At 43.3% G+C, this 27,794-nt stretch overlaps 2 protein-coding genes across 4 annotated transcripts in view; one reads left to right on the top strand and one right to left on the bottom strand.

Moving 5' to 3' along the window:
* Window positions 1-11,262, top strand: part of SUMF1 (sulfatase modifying factor 1) — a 32,561-nt gene extending 21,299 nt beyond the window's left edge. The window contains exons 7-9 of one of the 3 annotated variants that reach the window (XM_051627614.1): window positions 729-842; window positions 8,977-9,036; window positions 10,532-11,262. In XM_051627614.1, the coding sequence (XP_051483574.1) occupies window positions 729-842; window positions 8,977-9,036; window positions 10,532-10,630 (273 nt within the window). In that variant the 3' untranslated portion in view covers window positions 10,631-11,262. Of the gene's footprint in view, window positions 1-728; window positions 843-8,908; window positions 9,037-10,531 lie in introns of those variants that run through there. The other 2 variants (XM_051627615.1, XM_051627616.1) reach the window with 2 other exon arrangements.
* Window positions 11,263-13,407: 2,145 nt separating this feature from the next.
* Window positions 13,408-16,051, bottom strand: LOC127388417 (histone-lysine N-methyltransferase SETMAR). Its single transcript, XM_051627888.1, has 2 exons — window positions 15,938-16,051; window positions 13,408-14,647 (listed from the first exon to the last, which is right to left on the bottom strand). The coding sequence occupies exons 1-2, from the start codon at window positions 16,049-16,051 to the stop codon at window positions 13,850-13,852; spliced, it is 912 nt and encodes a 303-aa protein (XP_051483848.1). The 3' UTR covers window positions 13,408-13,849.
* Window positions 16,052-27,794: the final 11,743 nt, after the last annotated feature.

Here is a 27,794-nt window from a genome sequence, read left to right as displayed (position 1 = left end):
AATTGAAAAGTAAAGATTACTTTCATTTTAACTTCTAGTTCCTCTCAGGCTGACCTCTTTTCCCACTTTGCAGTCAGTTCCTAGTCAGATGCTGAAATACTTTCTGCCTGCACTTTTGGCATTACAGTTTTAACTCTCATTTTTGGGTGGTTGATCCCAAGGTGCAAAAATCATGCAATAGTTTAAAAGAAATGAGAATTTCCTTCTTGGAAAGCTTAAGTATGTCTAGTGTGGAATTTTAAAAGCAATCAAGAATGTGAATGAGTTATTAAATGGTGATCAAATTTTAAAAATTTCAGTAGTAGAAAGTAGTAGTAGAGAAGTCCTCATATGGATGAGTTGACAACCAATCTTGCTTTTCTTTGATGGGAAGAGGAATTTGGAAGCTGTGAGTACGGGCGTGGAGGTCAGGTCACTGATGCTGTGTGCAGGTCTGTGGGTCAGTGCCCCTCTTGAAAGGATCAGTCTCCAAAACCAGTGAGAGGATGCTGTGGGCCATAGTAGAATGTGGTGCTCAGAACACTGAGTTAATTCTGTTTTATTTCAATGAAGAATGTAAAAGTGTTACAATTCTGCACTAATAACTTGGTGCCTGCTTTTGGAATGTGAAGGCAGACACTCCTAGGAAAGACAAATGCACCTTCAGCAGACTGGGCTTGAGGACTAAAAACCTGGTTTCATGTTGAGTGGTTTACAGAACTGGCCCTTGTGTTCCATCTCCTGTACAGGTCACTGCCTTTCCTCCCAATGGATATGGCTTGTACAACATTGTAGGAAATGCCTGGGAATGGACCTCTGACTGGTGGGCTGTTCTGCATTCAGCAGATGAAGTTCACAACCCTGTAAGTATCTGATTAGCATCACATGAAGGGCTGAATTCCCTCTTGTTACTCTGACCTGGGTGCTGTTTGAGAAGCTGCTGTTCTTTTCTCCTGCCTGCTGTGCCTGGGGTGGGTGGGCTGTGTTCTGGTGTGTTGGGAAGTACCACACCACAGGTCATCACCCTGGAGTTGTGCTGTAGTGCAGTTCTATTCGATTTCTGTTGGACAGGCCTCCACAACTGGTTAGCAGTTATACTTCCAAACTGGTGCTATTATACATAAATCAAGAATTTGCCAATCCAGTGGAATTAAAAAAAAAGAAGCAAGGATTTTGTTCCTTTATGTTGCTATAAGCTGCATTTTTTTGCCTCCTCAGGTAGAGAGCAAACCATCGTGAGTTATCTTTATGGCTTCCACCAGCTTGTTCAAAACTTAGCATGTAATACAGCTAAAGTTGATGGGGAGGAGTAGCTTACCAGGCTTTAAAAGGTTAATCTTTGCTTTTCTTTGTGGCAGGCAGGGAAAGAGGTCCTGCAGGACAAGCTTTTTTTGTGGGGTTTCTCATGCAGTATCTCTTAGCAGATTTGAGTTCTAGTATTACATCTCCTTGTCCTTTATCCAGGAAGACTAAATCTGACCAGTGCAGTGCTCTGCTCTCAGAGCTTGTTTTGTTCAGACACAGTTATCTATGAAGAGAAAACCAATTAAATCTGACAGAGCAGGAGCTCTCCCTTTGCTGCAGGATTTGAGTGTCTTCGTGCTGTTGTTTCTCAGGGTGTGTAGCCTTTCTGTGGTGTGCTGGACAGAATTGGAGGCCTTTCTGGGAAGTCAGCAACTGGAAGTAACTTTGTGGAAGCTGTTAACCTTGTTTTGCTGCTCTGTATGTAGCAGAGGATGACATCTTGCTTTTTGTCCAAGAGGTTATGTCTGGCAAGACCAATTAGCCTCACCTTGGGGTCTAGATTGCTCCAGATGTGTTAGCAGTTCCATCACAGATGGAGCATCTGGAGACTTGCTAACCCACATCCAACATCTGATTCTTTTTTTCCTGGTTTGATTTGAATAGGATGGGCTATTCTCTCATAGATGGACTATGTCTCTCAGGCAGTCTCAGTGCCCTCCTTTTCCTCTGGGACCTCGGTTGTGTTGTACCTTTCTTGCATGCTGCACAAAATGGTTTGATGTGATTTGAATATTTCACAGCAGTCAGAGTTTTCTGCCAGTTTCTGTAATTCAGCACCAGTGGAAAGCTGCATGGCATGGGTTGTCTCTCGAGTGCATAAACACACCTGTCATCTTCCAACACTGACTCATGGCTTGCATACATCTACAGCTGAAATTCATCTAGAACTCACACCATCCAAACTCATTCTTCAGATGTATTTATTTTTCCTGTTTGCATGCTGGTTGATTAGGAAGGAAACATCTGCTGTCTTGCAATTCTGCTTCCATTTTGAGTGTTTTATACACAACTAAGGATAAATTTTTTCTGCTACCTTATGAATGGAAACAATGTCAATGGAAGAGCAGTGTTTCTAAAGACAAAGTGTTGAGTGTCTTGCAGGATGTAAATTTGGGTGAAAGTGAGGAAAAAGGTACTAACAGACTGCTGTGTCAGAGTGAGTCTCGCTTTGATTGCAGCCTGGTCAGTCAGGGGAGGAGGAGGTGAGCAAAGCTGGGTGCTCTGACCCACGGGGTGCTCCCTCACCATGGGTTGTACCAGGGACACTTGTGCTTTACCCCTCTCAGGACCTTCACCTCAGTGTTTGGGCCCAGTGATCTGCACACACTGCCTTCATGGGGAGAGGGGAAGCACCCCTTGCTCTCCTGCACCCTTTGGGACAAACAGCACCTCTGTCCCCAGGAAAGAGCAGAGGGCTGGCAGCATATTGCAGCTGCCCCTGGTCTTGTTCAGCTCTGACAGCTCCTCCAGTTCTGGCTGCTTTTTGTACAGAAGCCTCTGGGGCAGGGAACAGGGCACAGCTCTCCCCAAGCCTTCTTGCCTAGCAACACTGGGAGGCAAAAATAGAGTAACTAGGCTGAGTCTGGAGAATAAAACCAGTGTTGGTGCTGTGCATATGTAGGACTTGAAAGAGACAGATCTTGGGTCTGTTGCACCTAGGTATGTTCTAGAGGTTTTTGTTTGGTTTTGCTTGTAGAGTAGCATAAGGCAATGTGCATTATTTGTTGAAACAGAGCTCTCCCAAGGGCTCTTTGTCATTGCTGGAGAAATCAGAGCTTTTTTTCATAAAAGATGACTGGCTTTTGTAGGTGAAAGGTATAAAACAACTGATTTATGTGGAAGTTTTAACTGAAAGAACCTCCAGTAGTCTTCATCCCAGCTGTAGCTTTCAGCTAATCCATTCCCCACCATCAGTGCTAGGTAACTTCATTTTATTCCATGTAATAAAAACACATTTCTTTGCCCCTCTCAGCTTTCCCTGCTTGTCCATGCTGCACAAAATCCAGCCAGCTAGAATGGTGTATTTTGCTGAATTACTGCTACTGTGGTATGATGCTGGGGGAAAAAAAGAATCCTTTTTCTTGAGTGATGCACCTTCATTGCAGTGACTTATTTAAATGAGATCTTTGTGTCTGTAATGTCAGTCCAGCAGTGCTTTAGTGTTGAATCGATGTGCTGGTGAGACACAAAAGTTTTGTGGCTTCTGCTCTGTTAAACTTCAGTGGCTGTGAGTTTGCTTGGGTTTTTCAGTTCAGCACAAATGTTTTGCAGACATTTCAGAAAGTATTTAAAAACTGGGTGTTAACAACAATGCTTTTAGGTTTTTTCTGTTGGAAACTAATTGTCAGAATCTACTGTCTAAGGCAGAGCTTTCAAAGTGAATATCCACGGGTTTTTCTGATTAAATGGATAAAGAAACTGAATCTCATGATGTGAAAAGATGTCCCAAAATAGCCAGGCTGCAGTATCTTCTGAGACATTAAAAATGATTAGCACCAGATCTATCAGAGCCAATCTCTTAAGTCTCTCCAGAGTACAAGTCAATGTAACCTATATATAGGATGTCTTCTTTCTGCCTAGAAGACTAAGGAATTCTTCTACAGGGTCAGAGCTTCGTGAAAGTTTTTTTAACATTTTTTTAGTTTAAAATCTAGAGGTCTTCAAAGCAGTTTTCTAGTACTGGAGAGATTTTTGGGTGTACTGTGAATTGGTTACAGGGGATGTATAGAATTAGTCACACAGATTCAGTCCCCCCACCACTGATCAGCTTGTGTTCACAAGTAATTATCAAGAGCAAAAATAAACTGGGACACCTGAAAGTGCTTTGAGTTGTTTGCTACTTTGTAAAGCATTAGGTTTAAATGATGCTCGAACAACAGAACGAACATTGTTCTTCTTCGTCTTTGCCAGGCATAGAACCTGTGCCAGGTAAGTATTGAAGCCAAAGAAACAGAGTTGAAAGCTTTTTATGCAGCCCAAGAGGTGTCTAGAATGCAAAGCCTGGAGCTGTGTCCTTGCAGTTACAAGGTAGGAAGTGCCAGGAGCAGAACTTTGAAGTTGGTGGCATTGAAAGGTGTCATGATGTGTTCTGGATGTAACTCCTCAGAGCAGAGTATAATATAACTGGGCATTGGTTTGTACAGAGCTTTCTTTAAGAACTTAGACATTTCTACAACTAAGTCTCCTCAACTATTCTACTCCAGACACTTATTTCTACAGCAGTAGTGGCTTGTTCAAAACATAAGGAGTGGGTGGCCCTTAGTTTGTGTTCAATTCTCATCAGCTTGTGTAGTGAGCTGCAAACAGCTCTGCTCATTTTTGACTTGAGCAATGAAAGTCTCCCTGGTTTTTCTTATGAGTGGAAAAAATCCACAGCTAAGATGAACTCATAAAAAATGTTTCTTTAGTACATTTTGCCGCTACTATTTGGTGCACAAGGGCAGGATTAGGAAGCACCAGGATTTGGTTTTGTTTGTGTGAGATCAATCAAACCTCAATCCCTTTATGGAGCTGTTTTAATTGTGGTGACTTCTGACTTGGGGCTTTTTCTATACAGTGCACAGTTTCTTATAATCTGCAGTTCTCTGTTGGAAAACTGATTTAGCTGAAACCAGAGAGGCTGAGTAGCTGACTGTGCATAGAAAATGATGATGCAACTTCAGAAAGCATTTGTTTGATGTAAGGGAAGAAATACAACTTTCTTAATTTGAAAAAAAGAGAAAAGCTTCTGTGATGTTTTAATAATGCTTTAAATAATAATCCTACTTATAAGCTTTGGTAATTGAATGCACAAGCACTTGTAATTATGCAATCAAACTATAATGTGTCTGTTACAACATTCTACTACAAAACAACCTTGCCAATATACAGTAAATTCTGTCCTTTAATTCTGGGACTGGAGTCTGGGCAGCTCTGGCTCTACACACCCGGCAGATGTTCTCCCCCTGCAGTCCCAGGTGCTGCACTTCTCCAGATAATGGCATAAACCAATATTGTTTGATGGAAGGAAGATTTGCTTGTTTTAATCAAATGTGACTTCAATTGCCATGCTCTGATTAGTTTTTATTGTGGGTAAGCATGATCAAAGCAGCTTTCCTTTATCTGTAAGGAAAACACAATCATAAGCAAATACTAACGTTGCAGGCTTTCTCCTTTGTTTTATTTACGAGGACTGTGTGGTGTGGAGCTGTAGCCTTGGCCAAAGCTGGTGTGTGTGCACTGTGCTTCACCAGTGTGTGAAGCACCTGCATGATTCTGGAATTGCTGTTGACTGGGGGGAATCTTGGCTTTTCAGGATGCCACACTGGGCAGGTCTGTGGAGTTCTGTGGAAGACACAGCAGTGAAGTTTTGGGAGGTTGGTTGTTTTTTTTTTCAGTGGTTTCTAAGCAGCCAGTGCTCAGACAGGAGTGAGGTTGCTGTTCTCCATCTGCAAGGGCTGCTGATGCTCTTGGTGACACTAGGGAAAGCTGAAGCAAATGGTGTGTGTAGGAGGGACACCTCCCGGAGAAAGGACTCTGACTAGAGGATATCAACTGCGCTGGACTCTTGCATCCAGCTTCTTGGGCTTGGGATTTTGTACCTGGGGAAGTGTCTGGGTACAGCTACGGGGAAATCTGGTTATCCCAACTTCCTTTTATTATTTCCTCTGCTAAACTGTAGAGCAAGACAGGGAAATGTTCACAGCAAGAGACTTAAACATGGCCCATAGACAGTTCTCAAACAGGCTGTGATTGCTTCTCTAACTAATGTCTAGTTATTTTCTGCTTTTCCAAGAACTTTGCCAGTTGCTTTATGATTAAAATCACTGAAGGTCAAGAATCTAAGTGTTTTGTAATAGAACAGATTAATGGAGAGCAAGCACTGTATCACTCTTGCAGTGATAAATTGTTCCAGTGCTGTAGTCCTGTTCAGAGGCTGAGGGGGTTCAGTTTAACTTGGCTTTTTGTTACCAAATCATCTTGGATGCTCAGTTTTTGTCTGGTAGAAAGTATTTGTGACTAATAAAAAGGAGCTTCACATGCTTCTTCAGTGTTTGTTATCCCTGTGTAATTGTTGAAACATACGAGAGTCTTCTGGCTGGACAGTAAATCTCCTCATCCTGAATTAGCATGCTCCTTTTAGCTTATAAAAGTTACTTTGGATCTAGTAGCAAACATTGCTGCTCTGTATTTGCATTACAATGTTTAATGGGAAATCCCACTCCAACAGCTCCATTGTTCTCTGTTTTGTTTTGTTCCCATGTAGCTTTTATTTAGGTCAGTTTTATTCTGGCTGCCTTTATCCTGGCTTCCCTTGAAATGAGATTAACAGGCTGCTGGAGCTGATTGTGCTTGTTAGGGGCTGAGGGGCTCCCTGTGTCTACAGGCAAGTTCTGTGGAGACAATTTCCAGACTGGAAATGGAGTGAACCTGTCCTGTGGAGGAGCAGACACTGCCTCTGGGTGTGGTTTCCTTTGAGCATTTGCAGGGTATTAAATGCAGGAATAAGCAAATGAATTCATTTAGCCTATCTCATGTCTAATTTTGCAGTAAATGTGAAACTGCTGGAGTTTCAGTGTGGTGAGCTTTGGATATGAGGACCTCAAAGCAGTCAGACTTGGTGGATGCAGCCAGTGCTTTCTGTAGCATCAACTTTCAGGGTTTTGTTACAGTTCCTGTGCTTTATATTGAATGTTCCAAATAATTGTCTTGTGTTGACTCTTCTAGAACCAGGGCAGTGTGGTGACCAGGAGCAACCAAACTGGTCAGATCAGTGGGAGCCGAGGGAGGAGAAAAGCAGGAGAGAGTTGTCATTCTCTGTGAAATCCCCTCTTTAGGAACCTGCTTCTTCACACAAAATGATTCCTGGATTCAGGGGTTGCTCCTGAAGCAAGATTTTTCTTTGCTAACTGCATTTATATTGGTCAAAGTGTTGTTCTTAAGGCTTTGCAGAAAGCACAGCACCCCTCAGGTCCTTCCAGGCTAAATGGCTGGGCCAGGGGAGACAAAGCCCCTGGCAGAAACTTTTTTGCAGTTTTCTGTGTTTAACCTATCATGGCACTTTTTAAATGTTTGGGGTTTTTTTGTTGGTGGGGTTTAGTTTGTATCCTTTGCACAGTTGTTTAGTTTGTATCCTTTGCACAGTTGTTTAGTTTGTATCCTTTGCACAGTTTGTAGCAATGAATTATTTTCCCCTAACTGCTAAAACCTGAGCTGATGACTCTCTTGTGACCTGTATGTGTTGATCAAGGTAGTGAAAGCTCTTAGCAGAAGATGCAGGGGTTTGGTGAACATCGTGGCTCTTTTTTTTTTCTTCCTGTATTCCACAAATTCTTCTGGTAAGGTTTTGCCTAGAAATACAGACTTGATTTGTACACTCCAGCAACCAGTGAAGAGACAACAGCTTGTACCTCGAGTGAACTGAAAAATCTTTATTGGAAGCTTGTGCATGATAAGAAAATGTTGTTGTTGTTGTTTTCTGCACACTGCTGTGATGTACAGAAACACATGCAAGTCTTTCAACTGTGAGAGGATTCTTAGTGGCAGGACTAACTTCTAGGCTGGGCTTGCCAGTTAACTAATAAAACACAATTTATTTGCTTGGTCTTGTTTGTCTTTTCTATAAGATGGATATTCTTGTGGCTCCTTCCTAAAAGGAGTCTCATGCACTTGGAGTGTAGAAAGCATGTCAGAAGACTTGGCAGCCCCAGCAGGAACATGAGGTAGAGCAGGAGTCTCTAAGGGGTAGATGAGTGCAGCAGTAACCTTCCCTGCTGGGAGGAATGAAGTGGGGAATTGCTTGCCTGGGTAATAAACAGGCATCCAAGCAAGCAACAGAGCGTGTTATCAAGGAAGCCCAGCTTTCCACTTGAACTATTAGGCCATGTTTTGGAGTTGGAATTGAAAAAGAATTGTGAAATAACCTTGTTAAAGCAATTCTAGGGCCAATTTTGTAAGCACTTCAAATAAATCACATACACTGCGAATGTGCACACAATTAGAGTTGTTGCTCCTAAGTGCAGGGCTTTCTGCAGACCTCTTTAGCTGTCATGATCCCACATTATAGCAAATTTAGGGCACAGTGACTGGGAAATGGTACAGAATGTCTTCCTACGTACTCACCAACTTGCGTTTCTGACTGGATTTTGGACTGGAAAGAGAATAAGCACCAAACATGGGGCACTGCAGCCCCTTATCACAGCTGGCCTCCAAGCAGTGTAACTGCATCTGGGGAAGTGGAGGTTCTCTGAATTCCTGTTGGAGGCTCATGGGTTTCCAAGCGTTTGTCTCATAACTGTAGAGCTGAGAATCAGTTTCCATTACACATGGAGGTCAGTGTGTGACATTCCTGATCTCTTCTTAGGACATGTCTGAAATTACAGACTTTTCCAAGCTCATCACTCAAGATTGCCACTCTACTCTTTACAGCCTCTTACCAGGTGCTGGCCAGAAACAGGCACTCTTGGCCAATGGCAGCAACTTGGATGTTAAATATTTGCAGCAGTGGGGAGGGAGACAATTGCTCTCACCTGTCTGCAAGGCTTTTACAACATAACTATTTCAAGCTTTCTGGTTCAGACAGAGTTGAAATGTACTTACTTTGAATACTTATGGCTGCTCCTTCTCCATCTTCCTGTTCTTGCAGCGTTTTGCCTTTCCCCTGTCATTGGCAGTTGTTATTCCTTGAATGCCAACGTGTTCTCTTCTCCACAGAAAGGGCCCTCATCAGGGACAGACAGAGTGAAGAAGGGTGGATCCTACATGTGCCATAAGGTAATGTGAACAGGCCTGCAGGGTTTCCGTATTGACCTTTCCTCAGAAAGTACCTGACTTGACAAGGAAATGATCTTCTGACCGTTTCCTGGCAGCCTGGGTGCTTGTTAAGGGGTTTCATGCAATTTAGGGAAGAGCAATACCTAATGGCCTTAAGGAATTACTTTTTATTAGCTTGGAATAAAAGCAAACAAAGAAACTACTTGAGCCAGTATGTTTTTAGATACAGAAGTTCAAGGTGATGTTTGTCTCTAATGCTGTATTTATTATAGTGCTTGGGTGACACTTGTCAGAGCAGAAAGCATGGATGTGACTGTTGTAGTTATAGAATGACCAGAAAGGGTACCAGATGCTTGCTGGAGGATTGCTGGGAAAGGAGTGTTTCAGCCAAGCTGACAGCAGACTTGAAAGTCTTTCTGCATAGAAACAAAGCAATAGCTGTTCATGACACAAATCATGTTTTAAACTCTGCTCATGCAGTGCTGGAAACAATGCTTATTGTAGATCTTCTTTCTCATTAAAGCTGCCCTGTTCTTCCCTTTCAAAGCCTGCAGCTGGCAAGTGATTGTCATAATTAGATTACATTTTCTACACTAAGATCCCATTTTCTACACTGATTTCTTTCTTAGGTGAAATCAATGTCAGATGTTAATTAGCAGTTTTGATTAAATTAACACTGGAATAGACCCTTCTACAGTGATGAATAACATGACCCATTTTAAAGGCTTGTGAAGATTCTAGTCTGTCCTAGTCTTTTTTTGTAGGTGATAAAACTAGGCTGTGTATCAAGATGACAAACCCCACTGAACACTATTAGTACAAGGGCTCCTTCTTGGGTGCCTACAAATCTATTCAGACTAATCTGTTCTGCTGCTGTTCCACCTCTGAGGTGACAAAGGCTAAAGTTTGCACCTTTTCACTTGTACACCTTTATTTTGCAAATAGTTCAGGGGCTAAATCCTGTGCTGTGCTTTTAAGGGGTAGGGTAGAGCTCTCTGGTGAGAGAGGGCAGCAGCTCCTTTCTGGCTCTGCTATCCCAGAGCAGGTGAGGACCTGCTGTTTGAACCTTCTTAGGTGGAGATCCTGTTAACTCCTGGAGATCACCATCAGTGACCTGCTGCTTCTGCTGGGGTGGCTGGTTTGCAGGGCTGCTCCCTTGATGACAGAGCCCCTCACAGTTGTACCAACTGGACTGCTAAGTAGCTGTGCCCAGACTCCTGAAGGGGAGTTTTAAGATGCTCTCCCTTCCTTTGAGGAGAAGCAGAATGGTCACCCCAGCTTTGTCCCAGCACAGGGTGTATGATGCTCATGTTATCAGATACTTTGCCATTCAAACGACTTTTTTGCCCTTTATTTCTAGCACGGTGAGGCTGATCTGTACCAGCTCATTGATCTGACAACATTTGAAATGCTGTGCCCTATTAACCTAACAAGCTCCTGCCTCAGGAAGCCCAAGCTGTGCTCTGAAGTTCCCTTCTCTCTTCTCTCTTGGCAGTCCTACTGCTACAGGTACCGCTGTGCAGCCCGCAGCCAGAACACTCCTGACAGCTCTGCCTCCAACCTGGGCTTCCGCTGCGCTGCGGACACCGCGTGAGGGGCTGCATCCCACCCAAGGAAGGAGACAGCTGTGGAGTGGCACTTGATGATGGCACAGAAGAGAAATCTAGTGCTTGAACTGCTGCCTGGGGGAAAGAATTCAACCCTCCTCAGAACTGCTCAAAGAACTTTCCTGTATTTCTCTCTGGGGAAGCTGGCCTGGGCTTTGATCCTGACCAAACGTTTTCTCATGGAGTTCTGCTGGTTTTAGCAAGAGCACCCTGGAACCAGCGAGCCCAAAACCGAGCAGAAACATGCCAGTTGCTTTTTAAAAGGTTGATTAATAGCTCCTTTAGAAAAGATCTTGGTTTTATTTATGTATAGCTGGAATTTCTACACTTGAATCCAATAAACCAGGACTTTACCAACTTCTAGACAGCTTTAAAGAAAGTTGAAGGACTGGAGGACAGACAAGGACTGGAGGACAGACAGCTGCAGTTTGTGTAGCCCTTGTGTTACATTCCTGTTGCAGTGAAAATCAGGTCCTGAAATGTGCTGCTTCTGCTGAAATACTTGCTTTTCTTTAGAAAGTGCCTTCTGCAACTGAGGGATGATAATCCTCAGGTGATGATTAAAATGTTGTATGTGTTTGAATAAAATTTCAAGGATTTCTTATGCTGAGGACTCTTACCGATGGAAGAACACTGGTGGTTTCCTTTGTCCTGGACATGGGGTAGGCTTACTTTGGGGACTTGACAATTGCAAAAATGGCATTGTTAGAAACAGAAGCTAACAAATGATTCCACACAAATAAAAGATCATTGAAGTGAGAAGAGGTCAGAGGTAACTCTGAGCCCTAAAGCCTAATAAGGTAAATTTTGAAACTTTTTCTTTAAAGAGAAAAAAAAAATCCCACCTAAAAGGAGAGCAATTTTAGCAAGCTGGAAAGGAAATGGGAATAATGACAGCTCCCTCATTTTGGAATCCACGTGTATTTCAAGCCTTTCACCAAGAGTTTTGCACTGTCACTCACACCAGAGCACAGTATCTGGTCATTTCTGTGCCAGGCTGTGGCCAGCAGCTGGGCCTGAAGGGTAGGATTGCACAGGGACAAAAGGTTGGGTTGTGCTCTCTGGTTTAAGGCTGGTGATGCAAGGACTAGATATTGCTCGTGGTGTTTGGGGGGTTCTGTTTGGGGCTATTTTTTTTTAATCTACACTTCCTTAACTACTCAAAATCATGCCAAGTATGTATTCATAACAGGAAGCTAAGAAACAGTGCTGTCATCTTGAAAACCCATCTAATCTAGAGGAGTAGGAATACAGGTGGTATAAAACTAGTCCTGAATCTTTTCCAGGAGGGAGAGAGGAAGTCGACTGGATCCTCCACCCCCAGCCCTTCACTCCTCCAAGCTGAAGGTGGCTGGCAAGATGCCTTTGGGGGAAGAAAAACAGATAAGCCTCTAAGTAGGAGAGGAGAACTTGCAACCTGAACTGTGCTCTGGTATCTAGTGCAGGGTGCATTCTGAGTTACAGGGCCTGGAGAGCTCTTCTGCAGGACCAGGCACCCTTCATCAGGCCAGGAATAAAGGTAATGGCCATGCAGCTTGTTCACTACTGCTGACAAGCTGCTGAAATCCTCTGGAAGCTTTCTGTGCTGGTAGGAGTGACACTTAATCATTTATCCCTGGTGATCTTTGTCTTAAATTGAAACCACAGCTGTAGGTAAATCTCACCAGTTCTTCATAGCAGAAGCACTGTAGTAAATGGGGAACAACTAATGCTGAATCTTACCAAGGAAGTACAGGTAAACACAGTAAGATTTTGTTTAGCAAATGGAAAAATATCAGCAAAATCTTCTCTCCCCTGTCAGTATCAGGTTAATCTTTCAGGTCCAAAGAAAAGTTCTCTTTTATTAAAAAAAAAAAAAGTGACCAATGGCCTGCACCACCCTGAGATGTGCTGCCTTGTGAGCAGGTCACGCTCACAAGGATCAAACAGCACACAGCAATAACCCAGGGTTTGTGCCACTGGCACACTGTGGCATGGTTGTAAAAAGCAGCAGTGCATCTTATCTGTCACTTATCAAAGGTGGGGGAAATCCACAACAAGCCCGTTTGAAGCTTTTTTTTTTTTTTGATTGTTGTAGCAAGGAAGGGATGTGCAGTTAGTTGCAGCACATGCCCCATCCAGCAGGCTCCCTGGTGTATCCCTGCTGTAAGGAGATGCTCAGCAAGCTGCATGTGTTGGATCTGTGCAAGAATGGTGAGAAGAGACTCTGACCTCCCTCTGCTGGGAAAGGACAGGCCTTGTTTAACACTGCCTGGCTCTGGAGAACAGTGAACAGAGACCACCTTGTAGCTGAAAGGAACACTCAGGGCTTGGCCAACTGTTCAACAATGTATAAAGTCAAGTGTGTTGTTCAGATGTGCTGTTCTGTTTCCTCCTTCAATCTGTCTCAGCAGTTGGAACAGCAGCAGGATACTGCTCTAGACTGCAGGGTCTGAATTTGCTTCCTGAGTGTGCAATGACTGTGCTGGAAAGTACCATGGATGTGCTACTTGCTGTTATTGCCAAAGTCTAATTAGATGAGCCTTAAGATAGGTGTGATTTTTTTTTAAAAAAGATGATTGTACTTCTCAGAGCCTGCAGGCCTGTTTACACCAGCTAAATGGTGATAAAATTGAACTAGTCACTTAAAATCAGATTTTGGTGTGCAGCTAGATGTGACTGGGAATGGAAAACAGTGGGGGATGAAGCATTCAGGCCAATCCTTCTAGGCAAGTTTTTTACATCCATAATAATGTTTTTTGTGGAGAGAAAATAAAGCAAGTAATAAAAACAAATATAATTTATTTTAATGGGATTTAAGAAATCTGATGTCCTCACAAATACCAACATTCCCTGTTGTCATTCTCTTGTGTAACTTTCAGTGACACTTCTCCCTGTTAGCACATGTCCCTTCTGTGTACCAATGTTCAAGTTCCTTCTTTCTGAAAGGTACAGGCTGAGAACTGCTTTACCATCCAGCAACCTGGCAGAGGAAAACCAGAAAAAAACACCATGTCTGGCTTGGTAGTGGATTTTGGAATATCCTGAAGCTCCAGTGCTCACTTCTATCATACCATCCACCTTGAAAACTGTCTCCAGGAAGTTGCATGAAGTTATTCTTACAGTCTTGTCTTCTAGATGTTTCTCAGAACCCACATGCTTCCTTGGTGGAATCAGAGTTTTATTTAATAGCAATTTAACCACTAGGGAAAATGATAGTTGTTAGGCTATAGAGAGCTCCCTGAACAAGTGTCCAGTGAGGAAAAGAGGGAGCTGTCCCAAGGTAAGAAGGAAGCACATGTGGGGGAACCACAGTAGCAAGGTTTTCTCAGTCTGCTATCTTCCTTTAAAGAGTTTTGTTCTCTGTTACTTATTGGTAAATTATGGAATCTTCCAGAATAATCAAATGACAGTTCCTCTCCAGCAGAAATATCAGTGGCTGCAAAAAGTGCCAGTTTAGGCACCATTGAGTCAACTCGAACTGGCACCATAAATAAATTTGGCTCACAAGAATGATTCAGGAACCTGCCCACGTTACCAATGTATGTTGGGTCAACAAATGTCTCCATTATCTCACCGCTGTGCAGGTGCTCCCTCACTGCTATGATGTAGTTGGAATCCTTTGGTGTCTGGGCCTGAATTCTTCTCCGTGCCTCCTGAAAGCCTAGAACTTCACCAGCATACTCACAAACAAATCTTCCTTGAGGTATGAATTCCAGAGTACGAAGACCCCACCCTTTCTTCTCAGTCTGGAAAACCTCCAGCCTGAACTGCAGGCCCCTCTGCACAACCCTGTTCTGACAGGAGTCCTGACACTGGCACAGGGTGTTGCACTCGAAGACGGGCCGGGAGTACCCCTGCTCTGTGCCTGTAGGTCTGAGGCACAAGCTGCTGTAGTTCTCACCATGGGCAAGACAGGAGCACACCTGAACCACGCAGGAGCTGCTGCGACAAGAACATCCTGGAAAGGTGATCTCAGTGGGGTCAATGTTGCCATCTGCTCCTGCCACGTTGTCTGGGCTATACTGCAAAAACAGCAAGAGTCAGATTCTTGTCACGTCCAATTCCAGAGGCTCTTGAATTTTTAAGATGACCAGGTCTGGTAATGATTGATCTCTGAACTGAACTCACAAACACTTCATTTTCCTGCAAACTTCTAACTAGAAGACTCTTTCTTTTCTAAAATGTTGTAAATAATGCAAATCAGATATCCTATACAGACTGAAAAAGAACTGACAGTCTCTGTTGATTTTCTTGGCTGAAAAAAACATGCCAGCTAATTGGATCTAGTAGATTAGTAGAGAAGATTTTTATTTATAGAAATAGTATCTTTCAAGTAATTTTCCCCCTTCAAAATGCTTGATAAGCTACCTAGGTGGTTAGTCTATAGTTATTTTATGCCACAGGATTTCAAATGTCCATTTTTATTAAAAATGAAGATACTTTATGTCTTCAAAATGTTGTATTCCAACCTGCTCCTTCTAATTCTGTTACTAAGTGATGATGGTGTTGCAATAGCACACCTCTATCGTTAGAAAAACCCTGGACCTAATTACTCTCTCATCAGGGTAAAATGTGAGAGTATTTGCTTCTCCCTATCTCCTGTGGGTGGGAACAGATGTGGTTACGTTCCAGCAACCCAAGTACACAATCTCATTCTCAAAATTACACTAATGCCCCCAGCAGGTGAATGATTATAGAACCATGGACTGTTGCAGAAAAATAGCTGATAGAAACTTTGCTGAATTTAAAATAAAAATACAAAATCAGCTACATGTGTATTTTTACTTTCTGCTCAGCATTCACCTTGCAAAGCTTAGTTTAGAAACCTGGAGTATGAGCCATCACTAAATACTAGACTTCAGAGGAGCTTAAGTCTGGTGACTTCTGCGCATTGGGAAACATGCCAGCTCCTTCCAGAGGTTCTTTTTTCATGAACATCAGCTTTCTCGGTCAGTTGCTTTTACTGAAAATCAAGTTTAAAAGTCCTTCTCCCACTCCTTGTGCACAGGCTTCCCTGCTGGGGTAGAACGCTGCACACCGTGCATTTAGCGAGAGCAGGGGCTGCTCGGGTTATGCCTTCGCGCTCTCCCCGGGTGTCCCGGCGGCTCCCGGAGGCTCCCCCGTCGCTGCCGCAACCCCCGCGGCAGCCGCTGCGCCTGCAGGACCCGGCGGGCTCCTCACCGAGGCGCCAGGAGCCCCCGGGCCTCCTGCTGAGGGGCCTGAGGGGCCTGCGCCGGACGGCGGGCTCCCTGGAGCGCCGCGCTGGCCGCTTCCCCTCCCTCTCTCCCTCCCTCCCGGGCTCCCCGCCCTACCTGGAAGGCCGGCGGGGCCGCCCCCGCAGCCCCCGCAGCCCCCGCAGCCCCCGCCGCGCCCAGCGCCACCGGCACCGCCTCCCGCCCGCCGCTCAGCTCCGGCGCGGCCGCCATGGCCCCGCCCCCGCCGCGCCGGGATTGGCTGCCCGCGCCCCGGGCCGCTCGGTGATTGGCCAGAGAGAGGGGGGAGGGCGGGGGGAGTGGGGTGGGTGAGGCGCGTGCCGAGGCCGGGGCGGGCGGGCGCGGCGCCATCTTGGGGCGGGGCTGCCGGGGGAGAACCGGGCCCGGGGGGGCGGCTGCCGCGGGGCCCCCGCCCGTCCTGCCCGCCCCGCCCGTCCTGCCCGCCCGCCCCGCCCGTCCTGCCCGCCCCGCCCGTCCTGCCCGCCCAGCCCCGCCCGTCCTGCCTGCCCCGCCCGTCCTGCCCGCCCCCGCCGGTGCCCGCCCCCAGAGGGCGGCCCTGCCCTCCCCTCCCCGCGGCCGCCCCGCCCTGGGCTGTGGGTGTGAAGTGCTCACCCCCCCCCCCAACCTTGAACGTGCGTTGCCAATTGACTGAGTTAGTTTCACTCGCTTCCACCTCCCTGTAAATCTGCTTGTTTTGAAGGTATTAACCGTTTGGATGGGGTTTTTGAGCTTTGAGTGAGTGTTGTTTGTGTTTCATCTCTTGGTCGGTTTGTTTTGGTTCTTTTGTTTGTTTTTGTGTGGTGGATTTTTTTGTTTGGTTTGTTTTTTTTTGTTTTTCTTTTTGTATGTTTGTTGTGGGTTTTATGTTTGTTTCCTTCAGTTATTCCTGGCTGCTTCACGCCTTCAATTAGTTTTTTGCCATATGGGGGGGAAGTCCAGTATTCAGATCTCAGGAGGCCTGTTTGAGGATGGAAAAAGAGTTGGTACCTGCAGGAAGGTAGAGCAAGGCCCTCATCTGCTTTGTCAAGAGATAAATCAGTTAAATCAGCCTTCTGGATGAAGGGAGATCCAGACCCATTGAATCAAGCTCTGGCTGGACCTGGGAGGCCGTGCCAGTGCCATGTCATACTTTCTTCTAAAGCAGCCACGGCTGAATTGTCTCCGCACAACGTGATAAGAGAACAGCAGCCACAATTGGTCTCACCCCATCCTTTCTCTGTGAGCAGCAGGCTGAGCTGTGCTAGGAAAAAGGAGTTGGAATTGTGTTCTTTGGAAGCTGGTGGTTCCACTACCTTTTAGTAGTTGCCCCTTGGGTCAGTTGTTTTGGGCCCTACAGTTGAGGAAGCTCCTACTGCCTTTTCACCCCCTTTTTCCCTTTGCATGAGCCGTGTGTTTTCCTTTTGAAATCAATTATCACATCCAGAAACAAGCTACTCAGACTGAGGAGACAGAAATCCCTGGAGCAGGCTCTGTGCCCCTCCAGCAAGGTATTATTTGTGTGTCTCTTTCCCTGTGGTGGTAACTAACATGACTTTTCTGATCCCTCTTTCTGCAACATCCAGGAAATTGACCGGCTTTGTCTACCGTGTCCCTTTTCTCCTGCCTGTGAAGAGCAGCTGAGCAGCACCAGAAGAGGTATGGGTGAGATTGGACAGTGAAGTCCATATTTGTGGGTTGTACCCACAAATGGTGATACCAGAACTGATAGGAAAACAATGAGTGGGGTTGTTTAGGGCTGCACTCAGCCTGTAAGAGAAGAGACAATATGGAAGAGGAACTTTCTGAGGCCAGTGCCTCCCACTGTCTGGCCGGTATAATGCTGAAGAAGACTTTGATCTGTTAAAATCTGGGATTAGTGGATGCTGATGGGATTGTAAAGGAAATATACCTGTAGCATCAGTGCTTCCTCACAGAATGGAATGAAGATGGTGGGAGGCTTTACATCTGCACAGCCTGACATGCTCGGTTTGTCCACCTGAGCAGCAGGACAGCTGCTTCCCGTGGATGGCTTTGAGCCCTGCCTGGCTGGGGTTGATGCTTTTATCCTTAGAGCACTTCTCATTGTGGGGAAGGAGGAGGATCAGTTTTATGAGATAGATGCTGAAATGCTGAGTGATTGCAAATATTAAAATAGACTGGTTTAATAGTTTAGTGCACTCTCTTATTACCAAATTGACCTTTAGATTAAGACATACATAATTTGGCTGCTAATCCTTAGTGCCAGATGGAATTCTGTTCCATTTTTAAATGACAAAAGTAATGAGTCATTACTCTGTAGTAAAAAAAACCAGATTGCTTGTGTGTACAGGAGATGGGTTTTGGATATCAGCAAAAGGTCATGGAAAATCCAATGTTTTCTTCCTCCTCCTCCTTCTCCTACCCAAGGCTTCTATTCTATTGAACTATGAGTGGGTTGAACTGCTGAGATGCCTAGGTTGGGTGAAAAACTGATGAAAGCTCATTTTAATTTGTTATGTAAAAATGTTGTGGAAAGAAATCTTAAAAGGGAGCTGAAAGGGTGACCTGTGTGTGAACTTTGTGATGCTGATCTAGGGCACCTGATGCAGCTGTGAATTTCTTTTGCAACAAATTATGCTGTCTCTGGGTGTTGAATCATTTCTCTTTGACACATTGCATGCATTTAGCTGTTGATTTTTCTCCCTGTATCAATAATGATTTCTGCTCATTAATCTGTTTTATGACTGTTTCTCAGATTTCTTAATATCCATCTGGTAATTGGAGTGTGGAAGGTTAACTGTGCCTGGAGCCGTGAGTTTATTTGAGGGCGGTCTCAATCTGACCTCGCACTGAATTTGCACAGCTGATCCTGGGTATTGTAACCAGGTGGTGGAGCTCAGGGCTGTGTGTGACCCTGCGAGTCCTCAGGCTGCAAGTGAGGGAGCTGTGCTCAGGAAAAGAGCCGTGCTCTTGTCCTCTCTGGTAGGCAGAAGGCACTGGAATCAGGGAATCTTTTTGTAAGAGATTTCTTTCTAATGTGCTTAGTCTCCTGACCATTTTGGTAGCCCTTTGCTAATGCATCTCTAATTTGATTATGTATCCATTGAGTCAGAGGGCCTGTGACTGGCCACTGCTTGCATTGCTACCTCCTCAAGCCAAGTGGAAAGCATTAATAACTTCCCCGGATCTGTGTTCCTCCTTTTGTAGCCTGGCATGAGGTTTTGGGCTTATTTGCAAAAAAAGGCTTTGGGCTTATTTGCTGCTTGGCTTCCATTGTAACCTTGAGGTGGTTTTTGGTGGGATTGCCAGGTGCTGAGTTCTCAGGGCATGGGAATGCTCTGCCATGGGAACACTCTTGCACTGCTCTTCATTTGTTTGGACCACTGGAGTGTTTTTTGTATCAAGCTTGCCTTAAGTTCCTCCAGTCAGTTTATAGGCCATGCAAGATGGCCAGTTTAAATTCCACAGCATGAAAGTTGTTCCCTGCCTGCACCACAAAGACAAGATCAGGGGAAGGTGTTTTGCCAAAAGAGCCTGTTTGAAGACTCCCTTCACCTTCCTAGTTTCCTACAGAACTGACCTCTGGATTAATTGTTTGTTTTAAGTATTTTATTTTGTGTTGCACGTGGTTTCTGTCTGACTTTGTTCTGAGTAGGCTGTTCAAATAGTTCTCAGATATTTCAAGTTGTTATTTTACTTTAAAAGGAGGAACACCTCCTGTGTGATTTGCTGGAAATGTTTCCTGCAAGAGACTTAAAGTGCTTCTTGAATTGTGGCACCGAGTGCAGGCAGTCCAAGGGGACTTCAGTCCCTCATTCCCAGGTTGAGTTTATTAGCTGCCTTATCCATACTCTCTTGAGGTTGTGTCATCTTCCTCATTAATCTGAGGTACATTATTATTATTTTTATTCCCTTGCTTACAGACTCTTTGTGCTGCTCTTCTCATGTCAGGTTTAAGTTTTACTTCAATTTGACCTTCATGTCTGGATAATCATACCCATCAGGTTAGTGGACATGTACTCTGTCCCTCTGCCATGTGCATCTATTAGAATATTGATTTGCAGAGAGTGAAGTATAAAAAAATCAATGTACCACTAAGTGGAGTAGAATGACAATCTTCTAAGGCTTGTCAAGTTCAAAGACTTGTGTCTAGACACTAAGGGAGTGAGTTTTTGTCCAGGTGGTCTTGGCTAGGCAGGTAAGATAAAACATAGACATCCTGTTAGGGACTTGTTCACATGTGTTCCTGACTGGAAGACTCATTGCAAACAACAACATTTACAAAGTATTGGTGGTGCAAAAAGGTTCTCTGATTTATTATGACACTTGTAGTTTATTTTTTTTTAGTAATAAAACAGTAGACTATAAATGTTCTACAGTGCATTCAGGCAGGATGCATAGACATGTGCAATCTGGTGTTGCACACCAGTGTCTGCCCAGAAGTGCTCAGAGAACAGTGGAGGGACCAGGTGTAAAGATTTTTATTTTTGTGTGTCAATGAGATGCCTCCTATATGCAGGGGATAAGTGCAGCTCCCCTGCCTGCCCTCCTGTTCTCAACACAGTAGTCTGCCATTTGAAGATGGAGAGTCAAAACACAGGTATTTTTCTTTGTTCTATTGGTTATATTTGAACCATTCTCAGACTAGTCCGTGGTTATTTTAAGATATGCTATTTGTGCTCCAGCACTGTCCATAACCACTGGGCTGACCATGGGTGTGATGCCCCTCCGTGTACTGGGTTGGTGTCACTGTCTTTTAAAAAAATAATACATTAATACTCTAGACTAATTGCTTAGCTAGGAAACTAGGTTTTATCCATTTACAGCTCATTTAATTGATGTTTTATAGCTTGTAAAGTACATTACAGTACTTCATGGGCTGAGAATTTGGAATGGTGAGAAACTGCAGTCTCTGCAGTGAGGCTGGCATGCTGCCTGCTTGCTGCAAGGCTCAGCTCATGATCCCCCAGTCACACCTGGCCCTCCCCAGCTTTGGAAGCAGGACTTCTGAGGGTCAGTCCTGAGCCTGGGGCTCCTGCCTGCTGAAACTGTCTCCTGCCCAGTGCTAATTAGCTGGCTAAATCTTCCATAAGTAAATGGATGCTGGAAAATCTTCCATAAGTAAATGTCTGGTAATCATGTTTGTAAATCCATAGAAGGAGAAGCTGAAGATCAGTTTACTTAAGTATGCCTTAGCTGTGCAGAGAGACTGACTTTGGAGAATGCTGTGTTTGAATAACATAGTTTATCAAAATATCTCTCAGGGCTTTTCAGAGATAGATGAACTTTGTTTTCTTTCTCATACAGATAAGAAAACTCATGCAGAAACACATGAAATGAGTTAACCAGTGGTTGAGCTATTGTTCTTGGTTATCACAGGGCTCTGCATTTCATCTCTCATGGTATGCTGCTCTTGCAGCATTGATTAGGTAATATGAACCATAAATCTCTTTGCCAATACACAAACACAGAGACTTGACTTTCATGTGAGTAAAAAAAATTATATACCTCAGCATTTTGTCACATCCTCAGATGTAAACAAAACCAGTTTAGAACAATGGGAACAACTCAGATCTCACCATGCAAATTGCTTTCTGGTTAATGGCAGTGTATTTCAGTGAAGTTTAGTCTCAGGATGTTTTTCTGTTAAATAGAATTGCATTTATGAAGTATTTTGGCCTGACAGAAGTAGGGGAGCCACTTGCAAGGACTAGCTAGACCACCCATCTACTGGCTGAAATTGTAATAATATTTGCAGTGCCTGTCCTGAGTGTATTCTCCTTTTGTTAGTACAGAGTGTTACATAAGAGCATTCTAGTTAGATTTCTATGGAACAATATTTTTTTCAAAAGAAACTTACTACTAAGTGAGACACAGTACTGCCTCACAGAGGGAAGGAATTTCTTCCTTTTCACACATCAAATTTCTTCTTTGCTCCCCTTGCTTTGTATGAAAAAAAACTTCATTTGACCTCAGTGAATTGTTTTCCATGGGATTTGGCTTGTTTTTTTTTCACTCTCTGTATCTAAATACATCCTAGGTTCATGTGCATCTTTGCTTAAATTTCTGACTTGATTTGTTCCAAAAGAATATATTGATTGAAGTAATTTTCTCTGAGTTGAGAATCTAGATGCCTGTGGTATTATCAGGTCTACTTTGGGCTGTTCTGTTGAGTAAAGGTCCCAGATGATGGATGAGACTCTATGCTTTTTTCCCCTCTTTTCCCTTCCCTCAGGGTCTCTATTACTTCTGGAAACCTTTGTGACTTTGACTGCCTCATCTCTATAACCCATAAATATGGTGTAATGAAAATTTCTTATTATCATTCTTTTTTATTGCTTTTTTTTAAAAAAAAACCAAATTATTTATATTCTTGCTCTAGATTTCTAAGTGCGACCTCCTGCATCTAAATGGTGATGGTGGTGTGGTTCCTTTCAGTGCCTGGCTGTCAGTTCTGTTGTGTGTTGTGCTGGTGCAGGGTGTGTTCAGGCATGTTTCCAACCAGCAGGAGCCCAAAATCAGTGTAGGTGGAGAGGGAAATGCACAGTTCGGGCAAACACTGCGGTGATCTTCCAAGCTGTGAAGATAAGCACATAGAGGCTGTTGCACTGAGTGTGAAATGGACTCTGTGTACTCTGAGGCTGCAGTGCTCAGCAAGTTTCACCTTGCTGGTTAGTGTATCACAAGGATTGTGGGGACACAAGGCATCTGAAAATGCCCATAAGCTAAGGCTGGTGGAAACATATCACTGGGCGAATAAAATAGAATGTTGAGTCAGGAATAATCTTTTCTATCTTCATCAAGTGTTGGGTCAGGCATGACGGATTGTGGAACAAGTCCTCCCAGTTCTTGTCATGCAGAGCATCTTGGGCTGCAGCCTTTCCTTTATGAAATTATTTGACAGTAATAAAAATGGGTTTGGGGTTTTTCTGTTGCTGGCATTTTTCTGTGTGTGTGTTGTTTTTTTTTTTCCCCCAGGCAATATTTGTTTAATATATTGCAAAACTTTCAATCTGATGATTCTCTACTATTTATGCTTTCAGAAAGATTCTATTGTGCTTTTTTTTTGTTTGCATTGTTGAGAAAAATGTGTCACCAGAGAATAGATGTCCCTTATCTTGCTGCTCCATAACTGGAGTTTGGTTTGAATGAAATCCATAAGAATATAGATGAATGTTAACTGTATGTGCTGTAGCAGTGAAATAAATCACTTGATTATAGAGCAATAATTCAATATGGCATGCAGTCCAACAGTGCTTTTAAGAGGGGAGGTGCAGTATAAAGAGAGAATTACACACTTTTAATGTAGTGTTTCACTGTGATGGTAAATCAGTCCCCCTGTCAAATTACATGAAGAAATTTATGAGTATGTGCAGATCTAGGGCAATTAATAAGCCATCTTGTATAAGACTAAGATATCTAGTTTTGCACTGTAACCTTTAAATACAATTTATCTCAAAGGCATAATGCTTAAAATTTCCTTGATATTCCTTCTAAAAGAAAATTTAGGAAGATAAGAAGAGAAATAGTGTCTTACTAAAAGACATTAGTTTACATAGCATTCCAGTTACTTAGAATTTAATTACCTTTCCAAACTGTTAATTTTTATGTAATCTTTCAATCTTTATGACTATGTTCTCTGCAGCACTATTTCTGTATTTGTGTGAAATGAAAGTTTTCGAGTACCTCAGTCTTCCTGAATGCTTTACAACCAAGTTCAATCCAGATAACTGGGAGCCATGAGAAATGGTCTAATCCTGTACCCTTACATGTGAAAGTCCTCTGTGAGTGACAACCCTGTGTGTGCCAAATCCGGGTAGCCACAGGCAGGACCTCCTGGATGTCCAGGGAGTGAATCAGCCAATGTTCATACCTCAGCCACAGGCTCCTCCTCAGAAGCCGTTGTAGTTTCTATCTGCAAGTTCTTCATGAATATGCACTGTGGAGCGATGCTCTTAAATGATGCCTGAAAATTCCAAAGCAGAAAAAAGGAATAATAAAATAAAGAGTTGGAACTGAGCTGTACCTGAGCAAGTAAAAAGATCTATTTACTGTCTGGAACTTCAAAGGTATGAGCAATCTTTCTGGATGTCTTCTTGCTCTTGTTGGCTACATCTGTAACACTGCTTTCCCCTTGACAGTCCTTCCTGAAACAGGTAGCTGGATTGATAGAGGGTTCACAAATTACTTGCCTAGTGAGAGTCTAGCTAGAGAAACAGTTTTCATGGAAAACTTTTTGGGATACACACAGACAAGTGAATTTATCTTTTTCTAGGAAGAAGCTGAAATGGCCATAATCGCCAAATTTTTAATATCATTAGCTATCCTCTGCTCTGTGGCAAGTTATTCGTCCTTCTTACTCCTGGGGACCATGGACAGCAGCTGCCAGAATGGGAGGGAAAGAGCAGGGATTGTTTGATAAGGTCGGCAACGCTGGTCTTGCCCATCTGCAGCCCTGTGTGGAAAGGACATGTTTTGAATGCGTTTCTAAATCATCTCCAGCCTGCTGCCATCCTGTTTGCTGTAACACTGCTACTTTGAAGTGCTCATCCATGTAAAATGAGCAGCCTGCAATGGGGCTGTGTGCTGTATGAGTCTGTTACACGTGTCCAACAGCACTGCTGTCAGTGAAGTCTGCATAAGGGTCTTGAACACGGGTTCCCTGGGCTCTGCTACCACATGGCAGCTCAGGCTGCTGAAGGAGCCTCGTGTGGGCCTTCCATTCTGCAGGGTTTGTTCTTGGCACAGGGCAGAAATTTGCATAATCCAGCAGTTAGAATGAGGAGAATAATGTGGCTACCTACTTCAGGTAGCAACCAGCAGAGCTTATTTTGTCTTTCCTTTGAAGGAGAAAATAGCTCTGAGGAGCTGAACAGCAAGGTCAGCTGGCACACTAGTGCACCTTTGCTTTCCTTGCACCAGACTGCCTGTCCTCTGCTGCCAGGGGCTGCTTCCTCAGGGATTTGATGGAGCTTTTGCCACTTTAGCTTGTCAAGCTCAATGAAAATAAAAAGTAGTCCCTGTTTCTCAAGAAAGTCCTTAGCTTTGCTGTGCTGTATGGTCACAGCTTTTGTTACCTGTCTTCAGCACCAGCTTGAGTCTTTTCCCTGGATGGAGTTTTACTGGGATAAAGGAGCTATTTGAAGAAATTCTTCAGGTTAGGTTAAAAGCAGGAACAGTTCTTTGCTTGCTTCCAGGCTCTGTTATCCCATGGATTAAGTGTTCCCCATGGGTGTTCTCCAACTCTGTTAAAGATCTCACAGCAGGTACTTCCAGACATAAAAATCAAATCTAAAATTACAAATGTGAAGATCCTAGTGTTCCGCTGGGGAGTCTCCGTGTAGGAAGTTATCTTTTTAGGAATTTATCACTGAACATCATTAATCCTGTCTTTGGCCCTAACCTCTATGAGGCACAGCCTTTGTTTGCAGCCCACATCACAAACTGCTGAGTAGGCAAAGGTGAAGGACTGAGTACTGTTCTGTCTGAAAAGCAGCTGAGCTGCTGTGGAAATAGTCTGCTCTGGTTTAAAGTTAGCATTAATTTGGTTTAATGCCATTTGGCTTTTTTGTTTTAGAGAGTTTAGAGAAGCTAAGCTGCTCATAAATGACACAGGAGTGATCATCTTCCTCAGAAGTATTGTTTAACTGGCAATATCTACAAACTAGCAGCTGACAGGAATGTTTGGGGTATTGTCTGTAACAACAGTATTTCCAGAAATGACAATGTTTTCAGTTGTGGCTTGTTTTTCACCTCTTCTCCCAGCTTCTCTAATTGCTTCTTCATTTATGGTTATTTCTCTCTTATTTTGTGACTGAGAATGCATTACATTTTTTCATCACAGAAGTCAAATAATAAGGAAAAAGTAGAAGACTTGTACTTATCAAAGCTGCAGCTAATGTGCCAGCCTTCTCAGAAGGCAAACTGTGAACCAGTTTGAACCTGATGGATTTAAAGGCTGTAATTAGTTTTCAAGTCCACATGTGTTGGTTTTTTTTAAGTTTAGAAATGAAGAAAATTAATTTGCTGCAGCTAGTTTTCCTGGTGCCATGGCCACTAAGAATAAGCAATTTTTAGAGATCAAGGTGTTTCCAAAATTAATTTAAGAATGGTTTAAAAAATAAACCACCCAAACAAACAAAACCAGATAAACTTCCATCTGTATCATATTTGATGACCCTCTTTAGGGGAAGGGGGAAGCAATGACTGACTGTCCAGTCACAACCTTAACATAGACCACTTAGCATATTAAGGTCTTCAGTTCCTCTATGTGTTATCAGAGTGCAAATAGTGATATAAATAGTGAAATACAGATTAGCAAATTAATTTTAGTGATATAAATAGTGAAATACAGATTAGCAAATTAATTTTTTGTATCAACATTCTTACTGATTATTCTTACATTCTTGCTGGTAATTTTGGCACACTTAGTAAGGTTATAAGTGCAGAAGGAAAGGCAGAAGTTCTTTCTTGTCCAGGAAAATGTGTAGTAGCGCTGTTGTGGACTAGTCAGCCCTGATGACATTATATGAAATGAGGAGAAAGAGAAAAGCAGTCTTGCTTTCAAAGGATTATTGGTGACCTTTAAATTAGGGCTGGGAGTCTCATCATGAACTGCAGCTGCAGGATACATGACTTACTTCCCTTTCCGTCAGAATGGAAAGGTTGTTTTCACTGAAATTACCACTTATTACAGAAAGGTCATTCATATAATTGCATCTCAAGCAAGCAGAGAGTGATCTTGTTTATCTTAGCACAGTGTTTGTAACTTCAGAATTCTGTGGCTTTTGTTAAATATCAAGCTGTGGGCATTCTTTCATAACATGTTGCAAACAAACATGTTTGATGGGTGAGACTTTCAGCTGCTGCACATTGTTGCTGTTCACTCAAATGGAATAATGGCAAAGTACACTGGTGCAAGGTTTGATGCCTTGCTAGAGTTGTTATTCAGCTGCTCCTTGTCTACTAGAAATCAATGCTTGAAGACTGTGTTTTCTGGTGTTACTCTGCATGTGGTGTTGAATCCGCCAAGACTTTCTACATCATGTACTGCAGAGTAACTTAGGTCTGCATTGTACATTGTAGTTGATGACTTGCACATACAGAAATTACGGATGATGATTATAAGCGCCCCCCAAGTGCCCCACGATTTCAGCATGACTAATTCATCTAATTGTTTGGAGACTTTCTCCTAGACTAGATTTTATAGCTCTGAGTTACATATGTAAAGACACTTTCCCCAAGGCTTGGTAAAGGTATTTAGAAACCAAACTCAATGCAACAAAGAAGGTTCCTTTTCTGCAGGGGCCTTGCTGTCCACTGTCAGGAGCTCTTTCTTGCAAAATCAGAGCAGTAGGCACTCTCCTTCCCAGCTTACATGGGTGGCTGTGTGTGCATGTTCTTCCTCTGTAATATCTCTGTTAAAACACATGCTGATGTTGAGGAAGACAGCCATTTCAGTCCTTGTTTAGTGTATACCGAAAAAATAATTTAGCCACTGGAACATTATAGACTGTGTGTGTGTAGAGGAGGAAGGGATCTGCAGGGACAGATGTCTGGAGTACCAGACTAGCCTACCATAAAGGTGGAAACCAGAGTTGCTCACTTTAGTGAATTTTAATATTTTATAATAATAATTGAATAAGAATTTCTGCCAGTGAGTGGCCATGTGCCTTCATGCTTAACAGTGAATTGTTTCTTGAAGTGGTAACTGTCAAAATTTAAATCCTGATGATATTTTCTGGAGCTGTAACTTGCAATATTCTGGTGATCTCTTAGACCTTCTATTACAGGGAGTATAACCGTTATACACCTGAAACTATCAGTAACTATTTTCTCCTACATCTGTATTTCCAGTGTATACAACTGGCATTATTCTGTATTCCTGTCTTTGTCTTTGCTGTATGTGTTAAATTATGTTATTTATTATTTTATATATTTGAAAGGACCGAGGACTTTAAGCCTTGTTTTTGCCCAGAACTCTGCTGGCATTTTTATG

Source organism: Apus apus, chromosome 9 (genome assembly GCF_020740795.1).
Source record: "Apus apus isolate bApuApu2 chromosome 9, bApuApu2.pri.cur, whole genome shotgun sequence".
NCBI classification, from domain to species: Eukaryota; Metazoa; Chordata; class Aves; order Apodiformes; family Apodidae; genus Apus; species Apus apus.
Note: the sequence above shows the minus strand (reverse complement) of the source record. Positions and strands in the feature narration are given on the sequence as shown.